The following is a 22,381-nucleotide window of genomic DNA, read 5'->3' as shown; positions in this document are numbered from 1 at the left end:
TCTCGCAGGGAAGGGAAGGGTTTGGGTAAGTGTTCTGAGAGGGCATTCTGGAAGAGAAGGGCTGAAGCTAAGTCCCAAAGAATGAACTTACATGGGAATTCTGGAATATCAGAGACAGAAAGGGACTTAGAACTTCATTGGAAAGATCATGTCTCAGACAATGGAAAGGATTCTCCTAGGATAACAGCTAGAACATAGTGGAGTCAAGTGGGCTTTAAAATATATAGCTGGAGGGGTTGAGGGTAGACATGCAGAAGAACTTCCTTGATCCCAGATCCCATTCCAGAGGTGCTAGAATGAGGCTCAGCTTTATTGAGTGAGTCGTGTGAAGTTAAAGTGTCCTGCCTGGAGATAGGAAGCTGGACAAGGTGACCTCTAGAAACCTTTAGGCTTCTCTCTCACCTGCCCCAATACCACGGATGATTGCAGATTAGGGGCAGGTGGAGGGTGGCTGCTTGGGCCCTGGTCCCCTTGGTTGTCTGGGCTCAGAGTGCCTTGGTAAGGGAACTGTGCCCCTCCTGAGCTGCCCCCCAGTCATTCCCCAACCTGGCTCCAGTGGCTACTGCTCACACCTTAGGCTGTAGGACAAGTAAACTTGCCCTGAAGACCTGGAGCAGCACTATCTCAGCTGTCAGCCTAGTGGGGGGAAGGGGAGCACCGTCTGAACCTGCCAAAGGAGCACTAAAGACTTCCAGGAGGAAGAGATGCCTCAACTGGGTCCCACAGCCTGGAATCCTCTCTCCCCTACTCTAGACACCAGCCAGAGTCAGCCTCTGCCAAAACGTGACATCCTCCACCCCCACCTCCACCCCTGCAAGCCTATCATATCTGAATCTACTTGATGGATGAACCACTAGAGGCCCAGAGAGGGAAGGCACCTCACCCAAGGTCACACAGCATGACAGGGACAAAGGGGTATTGGCACCTAAGCATCCCCATTCTCTCTCCTCTGCTCTGCCTTCTCAAACCTTCTAGAAGTTCAGAGCCCTGGAGGAGGGCTAATGAGTGAGCTTTATTGAGTGTGAAATTGGTAGGAAGTGGGTGGTGTGTTTGAGCCCAAAAATAAATCCTCCCAGAGAAGGGTAGGACTGAGGCAACATCTGGCCTGGGGTGGAGAAACATCTGGAAAGGAGGGGGTGGAGAGGTTAGCAGGTCAGCATCTGTAAGGCTGCCCTGGGCCCCTCTGTGGCCATTGAGACTGTCCTGGGAGGGGTAAGAGGAGGTGACTGGCTACATCTTCATAGGCAGGGTGCCTGGTGGTTGTGCCAGTGTAGATGCCCTGTACTGGATTAATTGTATTTCCAAAGCTGGGGGTTTGGGAGACAGCTGTCGTTCAGACAGTTAGGTTCCTGGGACAACGGGACACGTCTACCTCAACTCATCCAAGAGACCTGTATGAGCTAGGGAAGCCCTGACTTTGGGCAGCCCTGCTTTAATTGCATGGAGTGTCTCAGTCCCTCCCCTCCCCCCCCACACACACCCAGGAGGGGTGGGGAGATGGGAGGTGTGATCTGCACCCAGGGAGGGGTGGGTAGGCAAGAGGTCTAGTCTGTCCCCAGGGAGTGGGAGCAGGGATGGGGGGGGGGGCATCTGACCTGTCCCCAGGAAGTGGGGGGAGATGGGAGGATCTGCACCCAGGGAGAGGTGGGTAGGTGAGAGGTCCAGTCTGCCCCCAGACAGTGGGGGCAGGGATGGGGAGGGGACATCTGGCCTGTTGCCTGGAAGTAGGGGAAGATGGGAGGGTCTGCTCTGCCCCCAGGAAATGGGGTGAGATGGAAGGTCTGGTCTGCTCCCAGAGAATGGGGGCAGGGACTGGAAGGGGTGGGTCTGGTCTGCCCCCCCCCACCCCCAGTGGAGTGGGGGTGGGGGGGAAGGGCAGATGGGCGGTCTACTCAGTCCTCAGAGGAGGGAGGGAGATGGAGGTGTCAGCTCAGCCCCCAGGGAGGGGTGGGGCGCTGGGGGAGGGGTCTCCATACTCCTCCTTGGTGAGGAGAGCCTCTGGCACCTGGCTCCCTCATCAGCACCCATTGTGGCAGGCAGCCCCGAATGCAGATGGTGCTGATGTGTCTGAAATGGTTCCCTCCTTCTCTCCAATAAACTCAGCTAATTTTAACCCAGAGGGCTGAGAGTGAGGGGGTGGGAGATAGAGGGACATCCGGAAGTGATGAGGATCTGTCCTCCCAGGCTCCCCACCCCTTGTGTACCCACCTCTCTCTCTGCCCGGGGAAGACTCACTGTGTGACCCTATGTGCCGGGTGGTCTCTTAACCTCTTTGGGCCAAATCCCTCAGGCCCCTCCCAGGCTGCTGCAAGGATTGGAGGACAAGAAGGAGGCTGGATATAGATGAGGAGAGGCCTCCCTCCCACTGATTTCTCCATCCCTAAACTCCCAGCCTAGACCCTTACCCTGGAGGACAAGGGGCCTCCAGTTCTGGCCTGTGACTTGCCCCTGTCACCCTTCTCAGGCCCTATCATCCCCAGCCCATACCACCAATGAACTGGTTCAGGTTCTCTGGAAGCAGGACTGGAACTGGGGCTGGGAGGTGGGGGCAGCCAAAAACAACAAGAGTGGCTGGCAGGACTGTGGACACCCACAGTGGCAGAAGGGCCGTTACTTCAGCTGAGAGGGATTCCACACTTACTGGCACACTTACTACGGGTGGGCCTTCAGCGCCTGGCTCCAGTGTCATCTCCTCCAGAAGCCCTCCCTGGTAGCGCAGCAGAGAGGAGAGACCTGCCTGCCCGCACCAAGAAAACAGCGCTCCTCGGGATACTTACCTGGGCGTGTGGGTACCCCTCGGGGTCTTCTGGACAGCACCGGCCTCTGGGTCTCCCTCCCTCCGCACCCAGAGTGTGCATGGTGGGGCGCTCAGTGAGGCTGGGCTGAATGAGCTGGTTACGGATCCCTCGGGGTGACCAGTCCTGTTTGGAGGGGATGTCGATTTTTCACCCGTGGGGCAGTGGGGTTGCCGTGAGGGCAACCACTTCTGCCAAGACATGGCCTACAACCGAGGCCAAAATGGCTCTGGGCCCTTGGGGAAGGCAGACTGACAAGCTGAAGAGTTGACAAGCTTCGAAGAGAGCTTTGATCTCACTCTGGGGAGTGATCACTCCAAAATGCGCACCTGCTCCTCTCTCTCAGGGCTCACAGCAGTCTCCTCCAAATGTTTATAGGCCCTGCTGACCCTAAGACAACCTCCTGTGTCCCCTGCCTCCCCTGTCAGTTCCATAAATGCTCTGTGCTCTTTACACTGCCTGCCTGCTACTTGGCCCAGAAGCCACTCTTTGTGCCTCACCGACTCCCAGAATGTGTTTCATTTTTACTGTAGTTACAGATGTAAGGTCACTTCCTCCGGGAAGTCCTTCTGGCTTGAGTCACAGTGTGTGGTTTCTTGTAGAATTATTTGTGTCTCTGAGGTAGGAGGGACTCTTCCAGGGTGTTCTGAGCCCCTCTTGGCATTTAGCCCTGAGTAGACCACTCAGTTGTTTGCTGAGGCTAGAGTCCCAGCAAACTGAGGTGGGTGGTGGGTGAGATTTGTCTGCACCTTCAGTCCTTTAGACTCTTTCCCCAGCACTTTGGATTTGGGGTGATAGACAAGGAAAGCCTGCAGGGTCACGGGTCACTGCCTGCCCAGAGAACCCCCTCCAAGAGGAGAGGGCGAGGTATAAGTTCATAAGGGACTTTTTCCACCATGGCTACATGTTAGAATCACCTGGGGAGTAAAAACAAACAGATGCTTGATCCCACTCCTAGAGGGTCTGTGACCTTGTCACCCAGATCCATGTCTGGGCTGGGACAGGGCGGCTGGGAGGGCTCTGTATAGGGTCTCATGAGTGCCTTCTGTCCTAGGAGACTGTCTACACCTACCTGCTGGATGGGGAGTCCCGGCTGGTGTGTGAGGACCCCCCCCACGAGCTGCCCCAGGAGGGGAAAGTCCGGTGAGCTATTTTGCACCCCACTGCCTCTAGCACAGTCAAGGATCTCAGGCCTGGGGGACCTTCCAAAGTCATCCAGTCTGATCTCCCCCACCTGACCTTGACCTCAGCTTCCCTGCCAGCTGGGGTTCCTTGGCTGGGTCACTGACACCCCCCAGAGGGGAGAAGCAGTGTCTTTTCTCATGTTGTGTTGGGGCAGTGGACAGCACAGGGAAAGGGCCAACTGGTAGGTTTTCTTCTAGAAACCTGGGGAGCTCTTCTAAATTGCTGTAGCCTCCTCAGAGCCCAGTCTCAGAAGGTCAGGGCTGCAGTTTATCAGTTAGAACCCAGCAGGCTATGAGAACTGCCTGGGAAGTTCTCACAGAATCACAGAATGCTGGACCTGCGGGAGCACACGGTGTCAACCCCGTATGTGAGAGCAGGGAGAAGGAGATCAGAGACAGTGTCCTGCTGTGGGTTCTGAGCCTGACTGCCTGGGTTCAAATCCCAGTTCCCTTTTACTAGCTGTATAGCCTAGGGCAAGGTACTCAACCTCTCTGTGCCTCCGTTTTCTTGTTTGTAAATGGCAATAATAATAGTACTTATCTCATGGGGTTGTTGGGGGTGAATTAAATGAGCTTAACACAGCCCTTAAAACTGAATCCATAAGAAGTGCTAAAGGTCTGGTTTTACTTTTGTTATGATAGAATGTTGGAATCGCTGACTTTAGGAACATCGGGCTCAGTGCTCTGTGGTCCCCTGATACCTCTGAGCCTATTGAATTCAACCTCCTTATCTTCCAGATGGGCAAACATCATGAGACGTGTCCAAGGCCACATACCTGGTGTGAGACAGAGGCAGGCCTGGGACACTGTCTCCTGGCTCCTGGCCATTTGGGAGACAGCGAGGGGAAGTGGAGCTTGTCAGATGAGAAAGTGTTGACAGGCAAGAGTGCTGGTCCAGAGGAAGGCAGGCCACGGAGGGCATGGTCACTGCCTCGTAAGCACTGCAGGGCCATCATGGGCCCAGGGAGCACTAGGCTGGGAGCTGAGGGCCCAGTGGGCACCAGTGGGGGTGTTACTAGAAGAGGAGGGCTTTTCCAACAGGCCAAGCAGTCCAGCAATGTGGCTTTTTCAGGTGGTAGCTGAGACTGGCGAGACGCTCTCCTTTCACAGAAGCCATGGAAAGAATTGCTGTTTAGGGATGCCAGAGGTTCCTGAGGCTAGGGATGTGGGTGGTTTTGAGGCTCCTCCTGGTACTTGGGACCCTGGATTCCTGGATGCTGGCCTCTCTCTAGCCCTTCCCCATGGAAGGGGCCGGTGCCTCTCCAACAACCCAAGAGCTTTCCCACCTCCTGTTCTCCCATTTGGCTCCCCCATGGTGTGGGTGGTGAGTGACACTCTCCCCTTCAGTTATCTCCTGATAACTCCTCCCTTCAAGGACTGTGTGAACCAAGCCGGCCATGCCTTCTCTGGCTTCTACTGTCCCTTCTGTAAGACTGTAAAATAGGGCTGGAAGGTCTTTGGAATCTTGAGGAAAAAGAATGCTGTAATAATCCCCTTTCTCCTCTGAGCCAGCACACCTACTGCTAAGAACTTTGCTTCATATGAGCTTGCTCCGTCCAAGAAGTTTCCTCAAAGTGGCCCAGGAAGGCCTTCCTGGGAGAGGGTTGCAGGATCATGGGCTCAGAAAGCAGGAGGGGAGCATGATGGGTTTACTCCACCCCTTCTGAGCCTGCAAACGTTCCCCTTAGGTTTTCTGCTGTGAGGTGGGGTGGATGGGGTGTCTTTGGTCCAGGCATCTTGGAGAGGTCTCAGATCTTTTGCATCAGCAGCTCTTTCAGTATCCCCTGACCCCCTGCCCCCACAACCACTTCAGACTCAGTAAAGCCTTTGGAAAAAGTAACAAGAAGGAAAGGGAAGGGAATGGGAGGGGAGGGGACGGGGGGGGGGGGGGAGAGGGAAAGGAAAGGAAAGGAAAGAGGAGAGGGGAGGGGAGGGGAAGGGAAGGGAGGGGAGAGGATGGGGGGAGGGGAGGGGAAGGGGAAAGGAGAGGGGAAGGGGAAGGGAAGAAGAAAAAGAAATAAAAGGCAATTAAAAGTGAATGTTCCTTGGGGTGCCTGGGGGGCTCAGTCGGTTGAGTGACCAACTCCAGCTCAGGTCACGATCTCACAGTTTGTGGGTTCGAGCCCCACATCGGGCTCTGTGCTGACAGCTCAGAGCCTGGAGCCTGCTTTGGATTCTGTGTCTCCCTCTCTCTCTGCCCCTCCCCCACTCATGCTCTGTCTCTCTCTCTCTCTCTGTCTCAGATATAAATAAACATTAAAAAAATTAAAAAAAAAAAGTGAATGTTCCAATGCAATTGGCCCAGAGTTCAGTGGAGATGGGGAGGTGAGTGCCTGCTGGGAGACAGGGCTCAGAAATCAGACAAGTCAGAGGAGGAGAGGCTGGTAAGGGGCAAGAGGGGTGAGGCAGTACACATCCCAGGGGACACAGAGATCAAAGCTCCTTCAATCTGGTAAGGATGGGGGGTGAAGGTTGAGGTCAGTCCCGTCTTCTGAAATCTGTGCTACGCTTGCCCTCTCCGTGTCTGGTGTTGAGCCCACCCCCTAGACAAGGGCTAAGACTTAGCTCGGTATGTGGAAGAGGGAAGAACACTGGAATGGGAGTCAGATAGGCCTGGATCCTACCCTGGCCCCATTGCTGCCTCCCTGTGTCCACTTCCAAGACTGTTTTCTTATCCCTAAAACAGAGGTAACAGTAGGACCTGTCTTTTGGTGTCATGATGTAATGGATACACAGTGCCCCGTACACAGTCAGAGCTCAGTGGTTGCTGGCTGCCCTCCACCCCCAAGTCTCAATTTCCCCATCTGGGTGACCTTGAGAAAATTACTTCCCTTCTTGCTTCATTCAGTCTTTTTCTATAAAATGGATGGGGCTTGGTACAGGGTCCTTCCAATGGTGACCTTTGCAGTTCTGGCCCCAGCAGCACACTGGGCACCTGCCTCAGGCTAAGGCTGAGGCAGATGCCCAGTGGAGGGGGCCCTGCTCCAGGAAACCCTGGAGGGCTGGCAGGGCTGGCAAACAGCAGCAGGTGTGAATAGAGTCGGGTCATAAAGACAGATAAGGACCCGGGGGTAAGGGGCAGAGGATGGGCTCAGGGTAGTATGAGGGAGGCAGGGGAGACATCCAAGGGACAATGGGGAGGCCCCTCCTGCCACTGCCCCCTTACCCCTGTGGGCTCGCAGGTGCCCAGTTTCATCCTCACAAAGTGTTTTGGGTTCCCTGCCCCCCTCGTGCTGGCTCATGCCCTCTTGTCCCTAGCAAAGCCCTTCCCTGTGTGGCTCCATCTCAACCGGCCACATTTCCCTAATCTCCCACAGCCCAGCTGGAGGCGCTCTAGGAGGCCCGCTCCATAGTTCCCTGACACTAAGGAAGATCCAATTTCCAGAAAAGGTGTCTGGCCATGACGGCCTACCTCAGGGATGGGTCTTTCCACAAGAAGAAACACGAGCTGGGAGTCAGGAGACCTGGGATCCAGGGGGGTGTCCTGAGATCGCGCTGGGCCCCTGTCCACTCCTGGGAGACAGTAAGACACTACAATGTCTGAGGGCTGGTCCAGCTCTGAATTCCAAGAACTGGAGGGGAGAACCTCCTGGAAGTCTTCGTCTCTCTCTTGTTGGAGCCCCCTCAACCTCCCAGCCTATTTCAGTCCCCAGCCCTGCCACCTTCCTCTTCTTATTGTGTCTCCTGCCACCTTGAAGCCTCTCACGACCCAATGCTGAGTGTGGCAGAGTCTGGGGCCTTTCAGCTGCCACGGAGACACCACCCACACCCGCCCCAGCTGCTTGTCTCCCTCTGCTACCATTTGGGGGTCCCAGGGCCCAACCTTGACACATTCCTTCCTCAGAGCTGACCTGGTCCTTTTTTACCACAGAATCTGTGTTCCTCTGATTTGTCTCAAAGGACACAGGAAATAGTCTCTTCCCATCTCCGGAGTCTCACATTCTGGGAGAGGGAAGGGGAGGGGAGGGTCCAGGTTCTGGGCTGAATCATAATTTGTCCCCTAGAGAGATGAAAGGTCACAGAGAGATTTAGGCCCTAGGAAGTGGGGTGGGGGGGTGCTCAGTAAAGGGGATGGGGCCTCACCAAAGAAGGGGCTCAGAGGAGTAGAAGAGGGCCTGGGCACTCAGCTCTTTCCAGGCCATTTGACCCTACCAACAGAGAGCCTTTTTCTCCACTCTTGCCACTAAACAAATAATTGTTAAAGGAACAGAACCGTCATAAAGTACACGCCCGTTCCTCTCCTCACTCTGTGCCCATCTGTCTTTATCGCCACTGGGACAGCCATGACCACCCAGGCACCAGGGCTGAGTCATTAGCCTTCAACCTGTACAGCTGGCCCCTGGCGTGAAGTCCCCTCACCCCCACCATCAGCTTGGCAGGTGGAGGTAGGAGGCTGGAGTCGTCAGGAGGGGAGATGAGGCAGGGCAGAGGGTCCTAAATTGAGGGAGGAGCCATTGGGGTGTGAGGGTAGACAAACACCCACCCTCATCTGGGTGGAGGAGACTCAGCCTGGGCCCTCCCCTTCCCCTTCCAGTCTGTGGGTGTCTTTAAAACTTCCCAGGGGACAACAGTTCTGGGAAGGGTGCAGCAGAGGCAAAGGGCTTGCATGGGGGGTGGGCTGAGGTGAGCATGGCCCGGCACAGACCTGCCTGGGACCTCGGGATGTGGCCAGGCCAGGGGAGGCAGGTTGCAGAGCAAGGTGCCAAGGTTAAGGATTTCTGAGGGTTTAACCTCCCGGGAGGCCCCAGTGTTCAGTGAGAGATGTGGGCTCAGTCAAGGTTGATCTGCCCAAGCCCCGCCTCTCCTCTGCTGACCAGGGACCACTGAGACCAGAGGCCCTCCCTTACAAGAGGTTTCCAGTCTCTCAGATTCTCCCTCTGTAGTGAGAGTTTTACCCAGCAGCTAAACTGATGCACCTGAAAGCAAACCTGACCTTTACTTTCCCCAACTCAAGTCCTTCCTGGTGCTCCCACTGCCCTCAGGATCATGCCCAGCTCCTCAGGGCTCTCTCCAGCCTCGCTCCAAGCCGTCCAGACACACTAACCTTCTTGCAGTTGGGCCATCCGGCAGACACATGTTCTTTCTTTCCTCTGAGCCTCTACACATGCAGTTCCATCTGCTTGCACATCCCTTCCTGCCTGCCTTGACCCAACTCAGCATCACCTCCTCCAGGAAGCCTTCTTTGATACTAATTCCATGGGGAACAGTTGTGAGAGATGCATGGGAGGTGATTCACTCATTGAATGGGGGAAGTGAGGAAGAGGGAGGTAGCTGGGACAGTTTGTGGACAAGCCACAAGGGACCCAGGGGATGGTTGTGCCACTTTTTGGTGGTGGAGAGAATAAATTCAGGTTGGGACTGGGTGCCTTTGACAACCTCGGGACATCCAGGGCAGGTTTACAGGAGGACTTTGGGTATCTGGGGTCTGGAGCTCATAGAGTTGGGGCTGGAGAGTCATGGAGCCATGAGCACAGAGGAGGGAGTTTTGTGCAGAAAAGAAGAAAGGCTTCATCAGGTTCCTGGGGTGTGGGGTAGAGGGCAAAGCCAAGGCAGCCAGCCCCTGGTTGGGGCAGGGTTGGGGGAAGAGGGGTGTCAGGGGTCAGAGAGATGAAACTACAGCCTTTACTGACCAGCAACGGAGGGACCAGCGCCACCTTGTGGTTGCCTAGTAACCAGACGGTGGGAGGCCAAGTGGCTGGGTGGGTTCGACAAGAGGGGATTGGCTGAGGGTCACCTGCCTCCAGGTGGCCTGGCCCCTGCCTCCATGAAGACCCCGCCTTTATCAATTTAGTCTCCAGGACCATGGCTGCATTGCCCTCCTGCCACCCTAGATTCCTATTCCTTCCTGGGGTGATTGGCACAGTTGGACAGGGCAGAGCTGGGGCCTAGCACTCCCGGAGCCTAATAGCCCAGCGTGTGAGGGCTAGAAGGTGGGACACACCACTGGGTCTTGTAGATTTTGAACCAAGAGGCCAGGAGTGAATGGATCCAGTTCAGAATGTGGCGTGAACTTTACCAAGAAGCTCAACCTCTTAGTCCTCAATTTCTCTAGAGGCCGTGACCTCCTAATCAGGAGGCTTGTAGGCCACCTCCTCTCTTTTCCTCATCTGGCCTTTGCTTGGCTCCCCTTAGTGACCCCACATGCACACACTGGAGTCCCAGCCTCCCAAGGCTTCTCTTCTCTTCAGGCCAGGCAGTTCCTACAAACACAATTAAGTGGAGGCAGCATGAGGGATGAGGAACCCAGGACAATTAATCCTCAGGGAGTGACAGTTGGTGAAAAATCAGGCACTTAATTCAGCAGGAAGAGCTAGAGGCGGGTTGTGGGGGTAGGGTGGTATGTGTAGTGAGGGCAGAGAGAGACTCATTCTTCCTACATCACCTACCCCCCGCTGCCCCTCCATCACACCTACACCCATTCATACCAATCCCGTTGGAAACTCACATCCCCTCAGGTCTTTAGGAAGGTTCAAACACACCAGCCAGTTAGGAGTATGGGCTCTGGTGCCAATTGCCTGGGTTCAAATCCTGACTCTACCACTTATTAACCATGGGATCTTGGATAGGTTCCTAACTCCCAGTGCCTTAGTGTCTCTGCCTGAAAATGGAAATGATGATAATATTTAATTCATAGGATTGTTGGGAATTCTGAGTCAATCTCTATGAGTTGCTTGGATGGTGCATGGCACATAGGGAATGGAGGGTACTTTAGTTACGACGATTACCTCTGGAGTCCTCCCTCCTGTGCTTAGTGCTGAAAGTTGCTCTAGAATGTTCCCCCCCCCTTCTTTTAATTAAAGTATGGTTGACATGCAGTGTAACACTAGTTTCAGGTGTATAGAATGGCTTTCCTGAGGATTGAGTTGGTTAGGGTTCTCCTCTTCCCCACACTCTTTCTCCCTGGGAGGCTCAGAGAGGTAGGCCACTTGCCCAAGGTTAAGTAGTGGCCACAGCAGGATTTAAAAGAGGCAGCCTTTTAAAGTAAAGCTCTGAGCCCTTGCTTTACTTGCCCTAGGGGACCTGCACGGGGCCCCAGGGTACTTTCACATACCCACCAGCAAAGAGGCACCAGAGGCCAGACTGTGGCTGCCTGCCTCTTCCACATGACAGGTCAGGGTTCCTATCTCTTTTATTTGTGTCCTCCTCATGTCCGCCCTATGGCCGGTCAGCTTGTCTAGATCCTTGCAGATGTGCAGAGTCCAGCCTGCTGTGTATCCCCAGGTTGGGGCCTGCACCTTTTTGATCCAGGGACTGAGAGGTAGGATCACATACATCCTCTTTTCAGAGAGGCTGTGATCTCCCGGAAGCGGTTGGGCTGCAATGGACTGGGCCCCTCGGACCTGCTGGGGAAGCCGTTGGCCAGACTGATGGCCCCACTGGCTCCTGATACCCAAGGTAAGGACTGGGAACTGGGCAGGGGCAGGGAGGGACCGTGCCCCTGCTCCCCAGATCCCATCTGTCTTCTATCCCTGTCTTCATCTCTCTGTCTCCTTTTTCCTCTTGCTCTGTGTCTTCGGCAATCCCCTCATCTAATTCTCTATTGTGCTACTAACTTCTCTGAGCCTCGATTTTCTGATCTATAAAATGGGGATGAGAGAACCTACCTTGAGGGGGTGTTTTGAGGAGGAGCAAATGAGATAACGCATGTTAAAGGCCGGGCACATACTAGGGCTCAGTGGCCAGTGGCCGCAGTGGTCACGTGCTTGTGTCTCATGCTAGATGGGCTGTGTTGTTGTCATGCTTTCTCTGTCACTGTCTCTATTTTTCTTTCTCTTCCTCTCCACACCCCCTGTCCGCCATGTCTCTCTGCCTCGTGTCTCAGTCTCTCTAGGTCTGTGTCCTCTGTCTCGATGTGGAAAGTGCACAAGACTGGGAGTCAGGAGACCTGACTTGCTGTGTGATCTTGGGCAAGTCACTTCCCCTTTCTGGACCTCAGTTTCCCAATCTGTAAAATAGGGGTGCTCAGCCTTACCTGCCTCCTGCTCTCTCAGGGTTGCTGGGGGTGGTCACAGGAGAGTTGTAACATGAGGGGGCTTCCTTCCATGCAGGGGACATTGCTGTGGTTGTTCTGTTGCCGCCTCAGGACCCCCCATCTCTCTGGGTCTCTGGGTCTTTCTGTGTCTCTGTCCCGGCCTCTCTGTCTGTGTCTTTGTCTCCCCCACCCTGGGGCTTGGCTCCATATCTCTGAGCCTCATTGGCCCCACAGGACCACCTCATTGCCCTCTCCCCCTCAGTGCTGGTCATGCCGCTGGTGGACAAGGAGGCTGGGGCTGTGGCAGCCGTCATCTTGGTAAGAACAGTGTGGGGTGGGATGGGGGAGTGGAGACCAAGGGAGGGATAGCGGATGGAGCCTGTCTAGGGTGTGTGTGTGTGTGTGTGTGTGTGTGTGTGTGTGTGTTACAGCAAGCTGGGCTGGAGTTGAGGAAATGGGGTCTAGGAGGAGTCTGGCTTCTCCCACACCCCAGCACTCTGCCCTACCTTGAATGGGCAGGACGCAGTCACTGGCCCAGTCAGCAACTTCCAGAGACATGTGCAAGTCCCTTTTGCACTTCTCAGCCCCATGGAGCTGTTGGTGCAACCCTGACCTTACTTCCTCTTTGGCATCCTCCCGGCTGGGTTGGGGGCCAAGAGCTTTGTCCACAGAGGGCCTGAAAGACACTGAGGAATGATGGATGGACATGGCCCTGACAAGTAGAGATAGTATGAGAAGTTCAGTCAGATTCCGGTGGCCAGAGCTCAAGAGCAGGAGGGAGGGAGGCCCACCCGGAGGGTCTGCCTGGGAAGGCATCCAGCCCCATGGCTGACCAGGGCGGGCTTCCTGGAGAGGGAGATGGAGGGGGAAGGGGCTTTTGTGGGAAGTGGGGATGCCAGGCCTGGGCAGGGGGGCGGGGTTGGGGGGGTGCAGTCAGGCAGAGAACCCAGGCCGAGACGCCCCCTGCCCTCTGCTGCCCCCTGGCGGAGCTCATCGGGTTTCTGCTCCACCGGCAGGGTTTGGCTGACCCTGGTGGGGCTGGTTCAGCCTCTCTTTCCTGCTCTCCCATACGGGAGGTGGGCATTCAAAATCATTGTCCTGTCCTAGAAACCGAGGTTTAGCGCCCCCAAATCGCCACTATTGGGGGTCCGCTTCCACCGCACCACCTCAATAAGGCACAGACTAGGGGGCGTGGGCAGATGAAGAGTGGGTCCTCCTGAGCCCGTGGGACTCCTCCAGAGCTCATTAAAACGGAATTAAAGGTTTCTGAGGCGCCTGACCTTTCCTGAGCTGCTGGCGGGGGAGGGCGGTGGGAGTGGGGGGGCGGCCGCGGTGGGGGGCAGGAGAGGAGAGGAAGGAAGGAGTGCTTGGCTTGGTCTCCTAGAAGCCCCATCTGCCTGACTGAGGGAGCTGCCGGCCCCTCGGTTTCTCCGGCAAGCTGCTCCCCCACCCCCAGCTTCTGTTCCCGCAGGGGATGGATCTGCTGTTGGCACAGAGTTCTCAGCACCGCTTCCCTCCCTCTTTTGGTCCCAATCTGTGCCAGAGCTGGTGGCTTGGAAGAGGACCAGGGCCAGGGGCAATGTGCAGCGGTGGGCAGCGGGAGGTGGTGGTAATTCGTTCCCCACTTCTGTGGAGGGAGAAGAGTCTGGGGGTCCCTGAGAAGGATCTCCTATGGAGGGGCTGGGTCAGAAGGGCAGCAACTCCAGCAAGAGGAGGACATTTGGAGTTTGCTCATCTTGCGGGCAGGAGGATGGCTGCCATGACCACTGCTCACCTTGGCTCAGGTTGAGCTGGGAGTCCAGGCTTCTGCTTTCTCCTGGGGGGGGGGGGGGGGGCGGGGAGGGGGAAGGCCAGTGTGTATGTGTGTGTTGTGTGCTGGGGAGGCAGAGGGGCCACATTAAATTTAATTCACCCTAGCAAAAACCCTGCTCTAGGTATCCCAGCTGGGTGTAGGGAGGGTGGCAGAAAGAGGAGTGAGACCCATTTCTGCCTTCTAGAAGCTCAGTCTGGGGGAAGGCAGGTACAGCCTCAGGCTACAACTGGCCAAATGGAATAAATGCTGCCAGCAGGTGCTCCAGGGGTAGAGGCTGGGGCAACAAGGGGTGCCTCGTGGTGGAGGCAGCATTTGAGTGGGGCTTTGGGGAGTAGGGGGGAGGTTGACAGGCAGAGAAGACTAGAAAGGGTATCCTAAGAGGAGGGAACAGCATGAGCCGAGGCAGGGTGGGGAGCAGGGTGGTTGGAAAAAGAGCTCGATCCAGGTGAGGCTGAGGTGTGGAGTGTGTGCTGTTGAGCAAGATGTTACCTGGGGCTTTGGCTGTTAGGAGGAGTTCCTGACAACTGTCTGCCCACCTCCTCAAATACCCTGGGCAGTGAAGAGTTTGTGGTTTTTTTAGGAGCTCTTGACAGGTGTTTAGATTATTCACAGTCCACCTCTACTCCAAGCCTGTGCCTTCCAACTCAGGTAGAAATGAACTTCCCCAGGACACCCCTCTCCCCGACACATACACATCTGATGTGGATCTCACGTCCTTCGAGAGGCAGCCCAGGCAGCCACAGCCCTCCTAACTGCTACCAGATCCTCAGGGCAGAGGGTACAAAGGGTAAAAGGAGTGCCACAAGGCAGATATTTTGGGAGGGCTGACTCACCAGCTACTTCCTCCACAAGCCCCATTCCCCTCTAGGAGTCTTTGTTTGCTCTTGGTATCCATTTACCCGTCCTTCCAGCTGTCCTTCCATCCACCCATCCATGCATCCATCAATGGAAGACATATTTCTTTTTTTTTTTTAATTTTTTTTTAATGTTTATTTTATTATTTTTGAGACAGAGAGAGACAGAGCCTGAACGGGGGAGGGGCAGAGAGAGAGGGAGACACAGAATCGGAAGCAGGCTCCAGGCTCTGAGCCATCAGCCCAGAGCCTGACGCGGGGCTCAAACTCACGGACCGGACCGCGAGATCGTGACCTGAGCCGAAGTCGGACGCTTAACCGACTGAGCCACCCAGGCGCCCCTGGAAGACATATTTCTTGAGCACCGCCAGGCATTGTGTGCTATAGGTGCTGCAAACAGCAGTGACTGACCCCTGCTTTCACAGACCGTACAGTCTGGAGGGGTTGGGAGACAGACCTCAAACAAGTGAGCGAAATAAGGATAGAATTAGAAATGATGGCGAATGCTAGCAAGGAAACAGGGAGCCCTGCAATATTGGAGCCTGATGGAGAAACGGTCAATGGAGGGCTCTCTGAGGAATATGCCAGCCAGGTGCCGGGCTGCCTGGCTGAGTGCTGGGCCTCTGCACCCTGTAGTTCAAGGTGCTTTGATTGCAGATTCTTCGTGTGGAAAGAGTCTTTAGCTCTATTTTTCAGTTCTGGGATAATAAGTCCCAGGAGTGGGCGGCCCTTGGTCTCTAGCATTTGATGCGTGATTTATGCCCATTCTTCTCTTCAGCTGTGCCAGTCACACCAGCTCCTTACATGAGGATGAGGTGTTCATGCAATTAGCCATGTTGAACTTCGTGTGGGTGAGGGTTATAGGGGCTGTGCTGGGCTCTCAACCCTCTCCACAGCCCCAGTGCCCACTCCTGAGTGTTCCGCTGGACCCCAGACACATTCCCTAACTAACAAGAAAGAGTAGTTTGCAAGTGTGTGTTCCTGTTGGTGAGCAAAAAGCCACGTGTGGATGTTGGTGATTGTGTGTTTGCAAGTGGGGGGCCAGAAGTGTGTGCGTGGCTCTTGGGTGTGTGGACCCAAGTATCCTGTGTACAGGTGCGCATGTGCACGTATGGATGGTGTAGATGCTGTGAGTGTGCGTGTGCGGATGTCTTTGAGTCTGGGACTGTACTCTGTGTGCGCATGTGTGCACACACGCCTGAGTATCTCCATGGCAAAGCGAGTGTATGGGCAGTGCGGAGGGTTTTCATGAGACTGTGTATGTGGGCTTGTGCACATGCTGGGTGGGGATGGGCTGAGGCAGCCCAGGAGCGTGTGCTGGGTGGGTGGGGTCCAGTGGGTGGGGGTGGGCTCTGCGATTCCTTCATTTTCTCCAGCCCTCCTGAAGCTCTCCTTCAGTCTACCAGCTCTGTATTGATTGGCACCAGGCTGTATTGCCAACCCAGGAACTAGTTGTGCCCACAGCCCTGCGGTGGGGTGGGGGGGTCCCAGTCTTCCCTTTTCCTGAGAAATGGGTCAAGGCAGAAGGACAAAAAGGATAGCACAGTAAAATACCAACATGTTTATGTAAGCATACACAAATAAATCATGCCCTCAGTCTCTTTCAACTCCCTGTCCTATGGGAGTCATAGATGGCACTTCATCCAGAGCTTAGCCTTCAATACCATTTTTGGTCCACAGATGCTAAAGTCTGCCCCATGGGTCCCCAGTACAATTAAGCTAAAGTCCAATTCCTTAGGCTTGCATTCAAGACTCTTCCCCCTGCAGCACCATGGACCCCACCCCGGCCCTGGTCCTCATATCCCCAGCCCACCTACCAGCCAGGACTGCCAGGACAGCCCCTGCCTGCAGTGTCCCCCCTCTTCAGGCCCCACATTTTCTCCTCATACTTCAGTGCCAGTTCTGGAAGCCTCCCAGATGCCCTCCCCCTCTGAGTTCCCACAAGCCTTCGGTTCTCACCCACACAGTCTGCCCTCTCCTACTTCCTCAGGTATGAGGTTCTGCACCCCTCCAATTGTATCCCCCACTCCGCCCCGCCCCGCCAGACTGTGAGCTTTCTGAGAACCTGCTGGGCTCCTCCTCTCCATCTGCTCCAGGCAGGGTACCTAGAGCAGAGGCAAGGCGGGCAGGGGCTGCCGAGTGGGGAGCTGAGGATGAAGGAGGGACCCCATGCAGGCACTGTGGGGAGCCCTGCAGGTGGTGAGCTGCCCTGAGTCAGCGCAGGAAGCTGGTGACAAGGTGGGGAGCCTGGCTGGCAGGGCCTGCAATGGGGCCCCAGACTACCACCTCTCTCTCTCTCTCTCTCTCTCTCTCTCTCTCTCTCATTGTCTCTCTGTCTCTGTCTCTCATTTTTCTTACAAACTGCCCAAACAGGGGTGGCGGGAAGGGCCTTCACAGAGATAAGATGGGCTGAGGATATTCCTGGTGACTGACACAGGGAAGTTGGAGAGGGACAGGCTGGTGGAGGTTGGGGGATGGGAGGGGTGAGAGTGGATCCAAAGAGGGGAAGGTATAGGCAGAGGAGGGGAGGGAGTAGGTGGTGCTGTCCCAACTCTGCCACTTCCTGCCATGTAACCTTGGCCAAGGCAATGCCACCTTTCTGGGCCTTGCTTTATATGCAGGGTAGAAGCTTGCCTTGTGGGCTAGTGAGAGAATCACATGGAAGGCAAGCACTTTCTTTCTCCTTTCATTCATTCACCCATCTTCCTCTCAAGTTCTTTAGGCACAGCAGGTGCATCCTAAATGTTGAACCTCTTCCCTTACTTCAGACTTTGGGGTGGCTCAAACCCCAACTCAGAAAAGGTGGAGCTGGAGGCTGAGACTAATACCACTGATTCCATAATCAGGGCTTAAGGTTTCTATGGGCTGAGAGATGGAAGAGGGTCCAAGGTAACCCCCTTCCTCACTAAACACCTGGACTGTGTTGTTGATGGGACAGTGACTGAAAAGGCAGAGATCAGAAAAGTTCTATTTCTTTGGGTTAGCCCCAGAAGGCTACCTGGAGGAAGGAGGAGCTATCTGCTTGGTCAGAAGGATGGGCTTCTCATTGAGGCCCACAGACTGGAGTGTGTATGTGTTGGTGGGGACAAGCGTGTGCTGGGCATGAGGAGGGCACTCTGGCAGAGACAGGAGGCTAGGGGAGGTCACAGCTGGTCCCCCTCTCATATTCCTCCAGGTGCACTGTGGCCAGCTGAGTGACAGTGAAGAGTGGAGCCTGCAAGCCGTGGAGAAGCATGTGAGTGAGGGTAGGGCTGAGGTAGGATGGGGGCTGCTGAAGGCCCTCATCATAGCCGGTGGGGAGATGATCTGGCCAGGGAGCTGGACAAGCAGTGCAGCATCTTTGGGCTGTATGACCTTGAGCAAGTCACTTAACCTCTCTGAACCTCAGTTTCACATCTGAAAATGAGGATAAGGATAGCACTGACCTGCTTATGGTACCGGTGAGATGAGGCAACACAAACACCTTGTCAATACTTAGGAAAGACCATGCCCTTCACGATAATGAGGCTCTTTCCTGGGATTTTACTCCCGTGAGTGCTAGAGACACTGAGAAATCTGACCCTGCCCTGTCTTGTAAGAGCCTGGGGGCAGGCGGGGGAGACAACCCAGTACTTAGCTGTTCAAGGGCGGAAGGATGCTCCTGGGGCAGTGGGAGCCCACAGGCAGGGTGGAGCGCTGAGGGCTGCCTTGTTTGGGACCGGGATGGGGGTGGTGGGCTCGCCGGGAGGGAGAACGGTTTGAGCAAGGGCGAGGGTGCCAACGCGGTGTGTGCGGTGAGGGTGGGACGAGTGACTCGCTGACCGCCCTGCTCGTCCCAGGCTCTGGTGGCCCTGCGAAGGGTGCAGGCTCTGCAGCCCCGGGGGCCTGGCGCCGCCTCGGCAGCAGTCCGGAACCCCCCAGCGGGGGTGGCGAACCCCCCGGCGGGGGTGGCGGGAGACCAGAAGGGCGGTGTGGCTCACACCGACCAGGACCAAAAGATCCTGCAGCTGTGCGGTAAGGACCCCGCCCAGCGGGTCTAACCTGGAAGGGAGGGGCCTCTTGGAGGGGGTGCGGTCTGGGTTGGGGAGCCAGGTGGCAACTGGAAGGGAGGTCCATGGGCTGGGTGGGCAGGTGGAGCACCTCTGGGGAAGTCTGTGAGCCTTCTCTCTGACCGGCGCGTCGCCACTGCAGGGGAACTCTACGACCTGGATGCCTCGTCCCTCCAGCTCAAAGTCCTCCAATACGTGAGTGCCCGTGCCTCTCCCCCTGTGATCCTCCAGGGACCTAGGTCCCAGTGAGCCCTCCTTCTCAATTCAGATTCCGACGCCCTGCCCCTCCTCTCTCCTCCTTCTACCTGAGGAGCCTCAGAGAGGCGAGAGCTGGGGAGTGGGGGTGGCCCTAGATCCGCCGTCAGCCCCTCTCGGTCCCTGCATTTCAGCTGCAGCAGGAGACCCAGGCATCCCGCTGCTGCCTCCTGCTGGTGTCCGAGGATAATCTCCAGCTTTCCTGCAAGGTGAGGGCCCAGGTCCACTATGGGGCTGGGCGGGGGGGGGGGGGGGGGGGGGGACTCAGGTCTCCGAGGGGAACAGCCTTGCCCACCCTTTAACTGCCCCCACCCCCACCCCCGCTCTGCCGCTCAGGTCATCGGAGATAAAGTGCTGGAGGAAGAAACCAGCTTTCCGGTGAGTCTTGCGACCGTCCTCTGTATTGGATTCTGTGGGAGCAGTTAAGGCCAGCTACGCACTCCAGGGATCTGCCCAGAGAGACTGGGGTCTCTACTAGAATCTCTTGGAATCTGATGGAATTATCTGGATCTTGGGATCTATTAAGAAATCTTATGAGAGGTCACGATCTTTCATGAACAGGATCCATTAGGAGTGCTCTCTTACAATCTATAGAAAGCTTACTTGGGGCCAGTTCACTTCTCTTGGAACATTTCTGGATTTGGCTCTCTCAGGATCTTTGAAATCAATGAGAATCCTTGGGGTTTGCTTTTCTCATTCCTAATTAGGGAAGACCCTAAAGTCATCCAAAGGGGATTCTAGTCAAGAGCAGACCCTCACCCCACCCCACCCTCCACCCCCGCCCCCCAGTGTTGACTCTACCCACCATTTGGACTTACTGAAGAAGGTGTCTGGAAGGTCTGGAAACTTCCAGACTTGGGAGGGGGGTTGAGTCTGAGGTCACCTGACCTTAGAGAGAACTAGGCCCTGGCTCAGCCTCTCTTCACTCTCCAGTTGACGACAGGACGCCTGGGCCAGGTGGTGGAAGATAAGAAGTCTATCCAGCTGAAGGATCTCACCTCTGTAAGCCATGGCCTGGCTGGACCAGGGGAGGAGGCAAAGGGACAGGGTCTCTGGGACAAGACAGCCTGAGAATGGGGGAAACAAGCCCCAGGGACCTTCTCCCAACCCATACCCATGTCCTAGGGTTTCCCATCTCACAGAGGTCCCTTAGAACTGCCTGTTGCAGAGTGTGGTGGAGGGCTAGGGGAGGGAAGCATAGTCCCTCCCTCCTTCCCTGCCCTGACACACCTCCCCCTTTGCAGGAGGATGTACAACAGCTGCAAAGCATGTTGGGCTGTGAGCTGCAGGCAATGCTCTGCGTTCCTGTCATCAGCCGGGCCACTGACCAGGTGGTGGCCTTGGCCTGCGCCTTCAACAAGCTCGGAGGAGACTTGTGAGTCTTGGTGGGGTGAAGTGGATCAGAAGCTGAAAGACTGGGCAGGGCTCTCTACTAGGGTAACAGGGAAGGGCACCAGGCAGGGGATACTGCCCCAACAGTGGTGGGTCAAATGGTTCGTTGCTGCAAGAGACTATGGGATTGTGAAGGTGCCAGACCCTTGCAGCTGCTGGCTGGGGCGCAGGTAATTGTTGACTCTCCATCACCCATTTTGGCTTATTTAAAATCATGTTGAGGTCCAAATGAGTTCCCCTTCTCTCTGCCCACTTCCCCCAGTTTGGGCTATCCACTGCTAGAGTACTGGTCTTTTCCCCACTTGCCATCACCCTGTTTTGGCTTTTCTGCTGGGAATTGGCTGATGGAGGGGTGGTAAGTTCTGGGATGGGTGAACTCCTTGGGACCCGCAGAGCATGAATCACACTGTGGGAAAGGGCTAAAGGGAATAGGCTGGGGGGCTGGGCTAAGCTAAGGGGCTTTAGAGACACTGATAGGGAAGCTATAAGAATCATTTGAAACGGAGGGGCAGGGCAGAGTCAGGTAAAGAGGCTTAGGAAGCATTTTGCAAGAACTGAGGTCAGATTGGGGTCTAAAAGTAGTATCACAAATAGATTTGGTGTTCTACTCCAACTCATTACTTGGTGGTAGCTGCCTGAAACAGTGGGTTGAGAATGAATATTAGTTTAGTGAGAAACAATGCTGTGATTGATTAGCCATGTCTATCCTGGGTGCAGGTTCAGTATGTGAATGCTGCCAGAGTTGGTCCAGATGGTCTAGCAGTTTGTGCCTGGATCATATAGGGAGGGAGAAGCAGGCAGGTGAGGGGTGGGTCCTGATTCTGGGATGCAGAGAGATACTGACAAAGAGCTTGGCCCCTGGGGCTCAAGCAAGCAGACTGGGTTTGAGGGCCTGGAGGTCCTGCAGAAAGTGGAGACCGGGATATTGGGACTATAGAGATGTCAGAAGCACAGGGACAGAGTCTGCATAGGTGGGGCAGAGATATAAAAGTCATAGGCCTGAGTAGCAGGACCCACCAGCACAGAGCTCTCTGTAGGCAGTTGGACAGGCCTGGGGAAGTGAAGACAGAGATGAAGTAGAACTCACTGAGGCAGGGAGGATGTGGATCTGTGTCATCTGTGGTTGGTATCCTAGCGGTGGGAGCATTTACACCATTCAATAAACACAAGTTGGGCACCTACTGTATCCAGCCCTGCATTGGTCAGGTGGCCCCGGAAAGGCCTTTGGGGAGGGGAGTACAGAGGGAAGGGGCTCATTAGGGGCTGCTGTCTGTGAGACTGGGTTCTGAGATGGCCCTAAACCTGGAGGAAAGGTGGTGTCAGAAGGGAAATGAGAAGGGGCCTTGGTGACAACTTTGTGGCCATCTCTGGGTCCCACATATTTCAGGGAGTGAGTGCTGAATGATTGCATGAGCCAAGGTGGGGTTCAGCTCAGAGCAGTGACTGCAGACAAGCTGCCTGGAGCCCAGAGAACGGGGACTCCAGAGTCCCTTGAGCTGGGCGTGTGATGAGGCTGGTGGCCAGGGCAGAGGTAGAGTATAGTTAAAACATTCAGCAAACACCTCCCATATAACTCCCTGCTACCAGGCTCTGCACTGGGTGGTACAGTCATGGTCCCTGCCTTCAAGACTTGGAGTTTATTTTCAGGGCCAAGAAGGAGGAGGGTGGGAAAGGTATTCTAGGCAGAGAGAACAGTGTGGGGAAAAGCGTGAAGGTGTGAAAGAGACTGAGGTTTTCTCAGAATGAGGAGGATCTTAGTATGGCTTAGTATGAGAGATACCCATAGATTAGGGGAGAGAGGTGAGTGGGACCAGACTGAGGGGCCTCAAATGTCGTGGTAGGGAAGGGGGAGACAGACACAGGCTGGTAGGGAAGGTGGGGAGACAGACACAGGCTGGTGGGGATGGGGATGTAGACCCAAATCATTGGGCAACAAGCATGAGTGGGGGATATCCTGGCAGAGGAGCACTGAGACCAGCCATAAAATGGGAAGAAGCCTAGGCAGGGAAATCTGGGGACAGAGAGAAGGTCAAGATCTTTGAGGTGTGTTCCCTGCTCCCCCTCACTCCGAAGACCCCCACATGGAGA

General features: G+C 55.4%; 1 protein-coding gene across 3 annotated transcripts in view; it reads left to right on the top strand.

Moving 5' to 3' along the window:
• Positions 1-22,381, top strand: part of PDE2A (phosphodiesterase 2A) — a 105,855-nt gene that overhangs the window by 62,385 nt on the left and 21,089 nt on the right. For all 3 annotated transcript variants that reach the window (XM_078433120.2, XM_078433119.2, XM_078433121.2), the window contains 10 exons: positions 3,850-3,938; positions 11,265-11,374; positions 12,214-12,269; positions 17,794-17,853; positions 18,437-18,611; positions 18,789-18,841; positions 19,036-19,110; positions 19,238-19,279; positions 19,835-19,903; positions 20,146-20,276. In XM_078433120.2, the coding sequence (XP_078289246.2) occupies positions 3,850-3,938; positions 11,265-11,374; positions 12,214-12,269; positions 17,794-17,853; positions 18,437-18,611; positions 18,789-18,841; positions 19,036-19,110; positions 19,238-19,279; positions 19,835-19,903; positions 20,146-20,276 (860 nt within the window). The remainder of the gene's footprint in view (positions 1-3,849; positions 3,939-11,264; positions 11,375-12,213; positions 12,270-17,793; positions 17,854-18,436; positions 18,612-18,788; positions 18,842-19,035; positions 19,111-19,237; positions 19,280-19,834; positions 19,904-20,145; positions 20,277-22,381) is intronic.

The sequence above is a fragment of the Panthera onca genome, chromosome D1 (genome assembly GCF_046562875.1).
Source record: "Panthera onca isolate mPanOnc1 chromosome D1, mPanOnc1 haplotype 2, whole genome shotgun sequence".
Taxonomy (NCBI): domain Eukaryota; kingdom Metazoa; phylum Chordata; class Mammalia; order Carnivora; family Felidae; genus Panthera; species Panthera onca.
The sequence above is the reverse complement of the archived record's forward strand: the minus strand, read 5'-3'. Positions and strand labels throughout refer to the sequence as shown.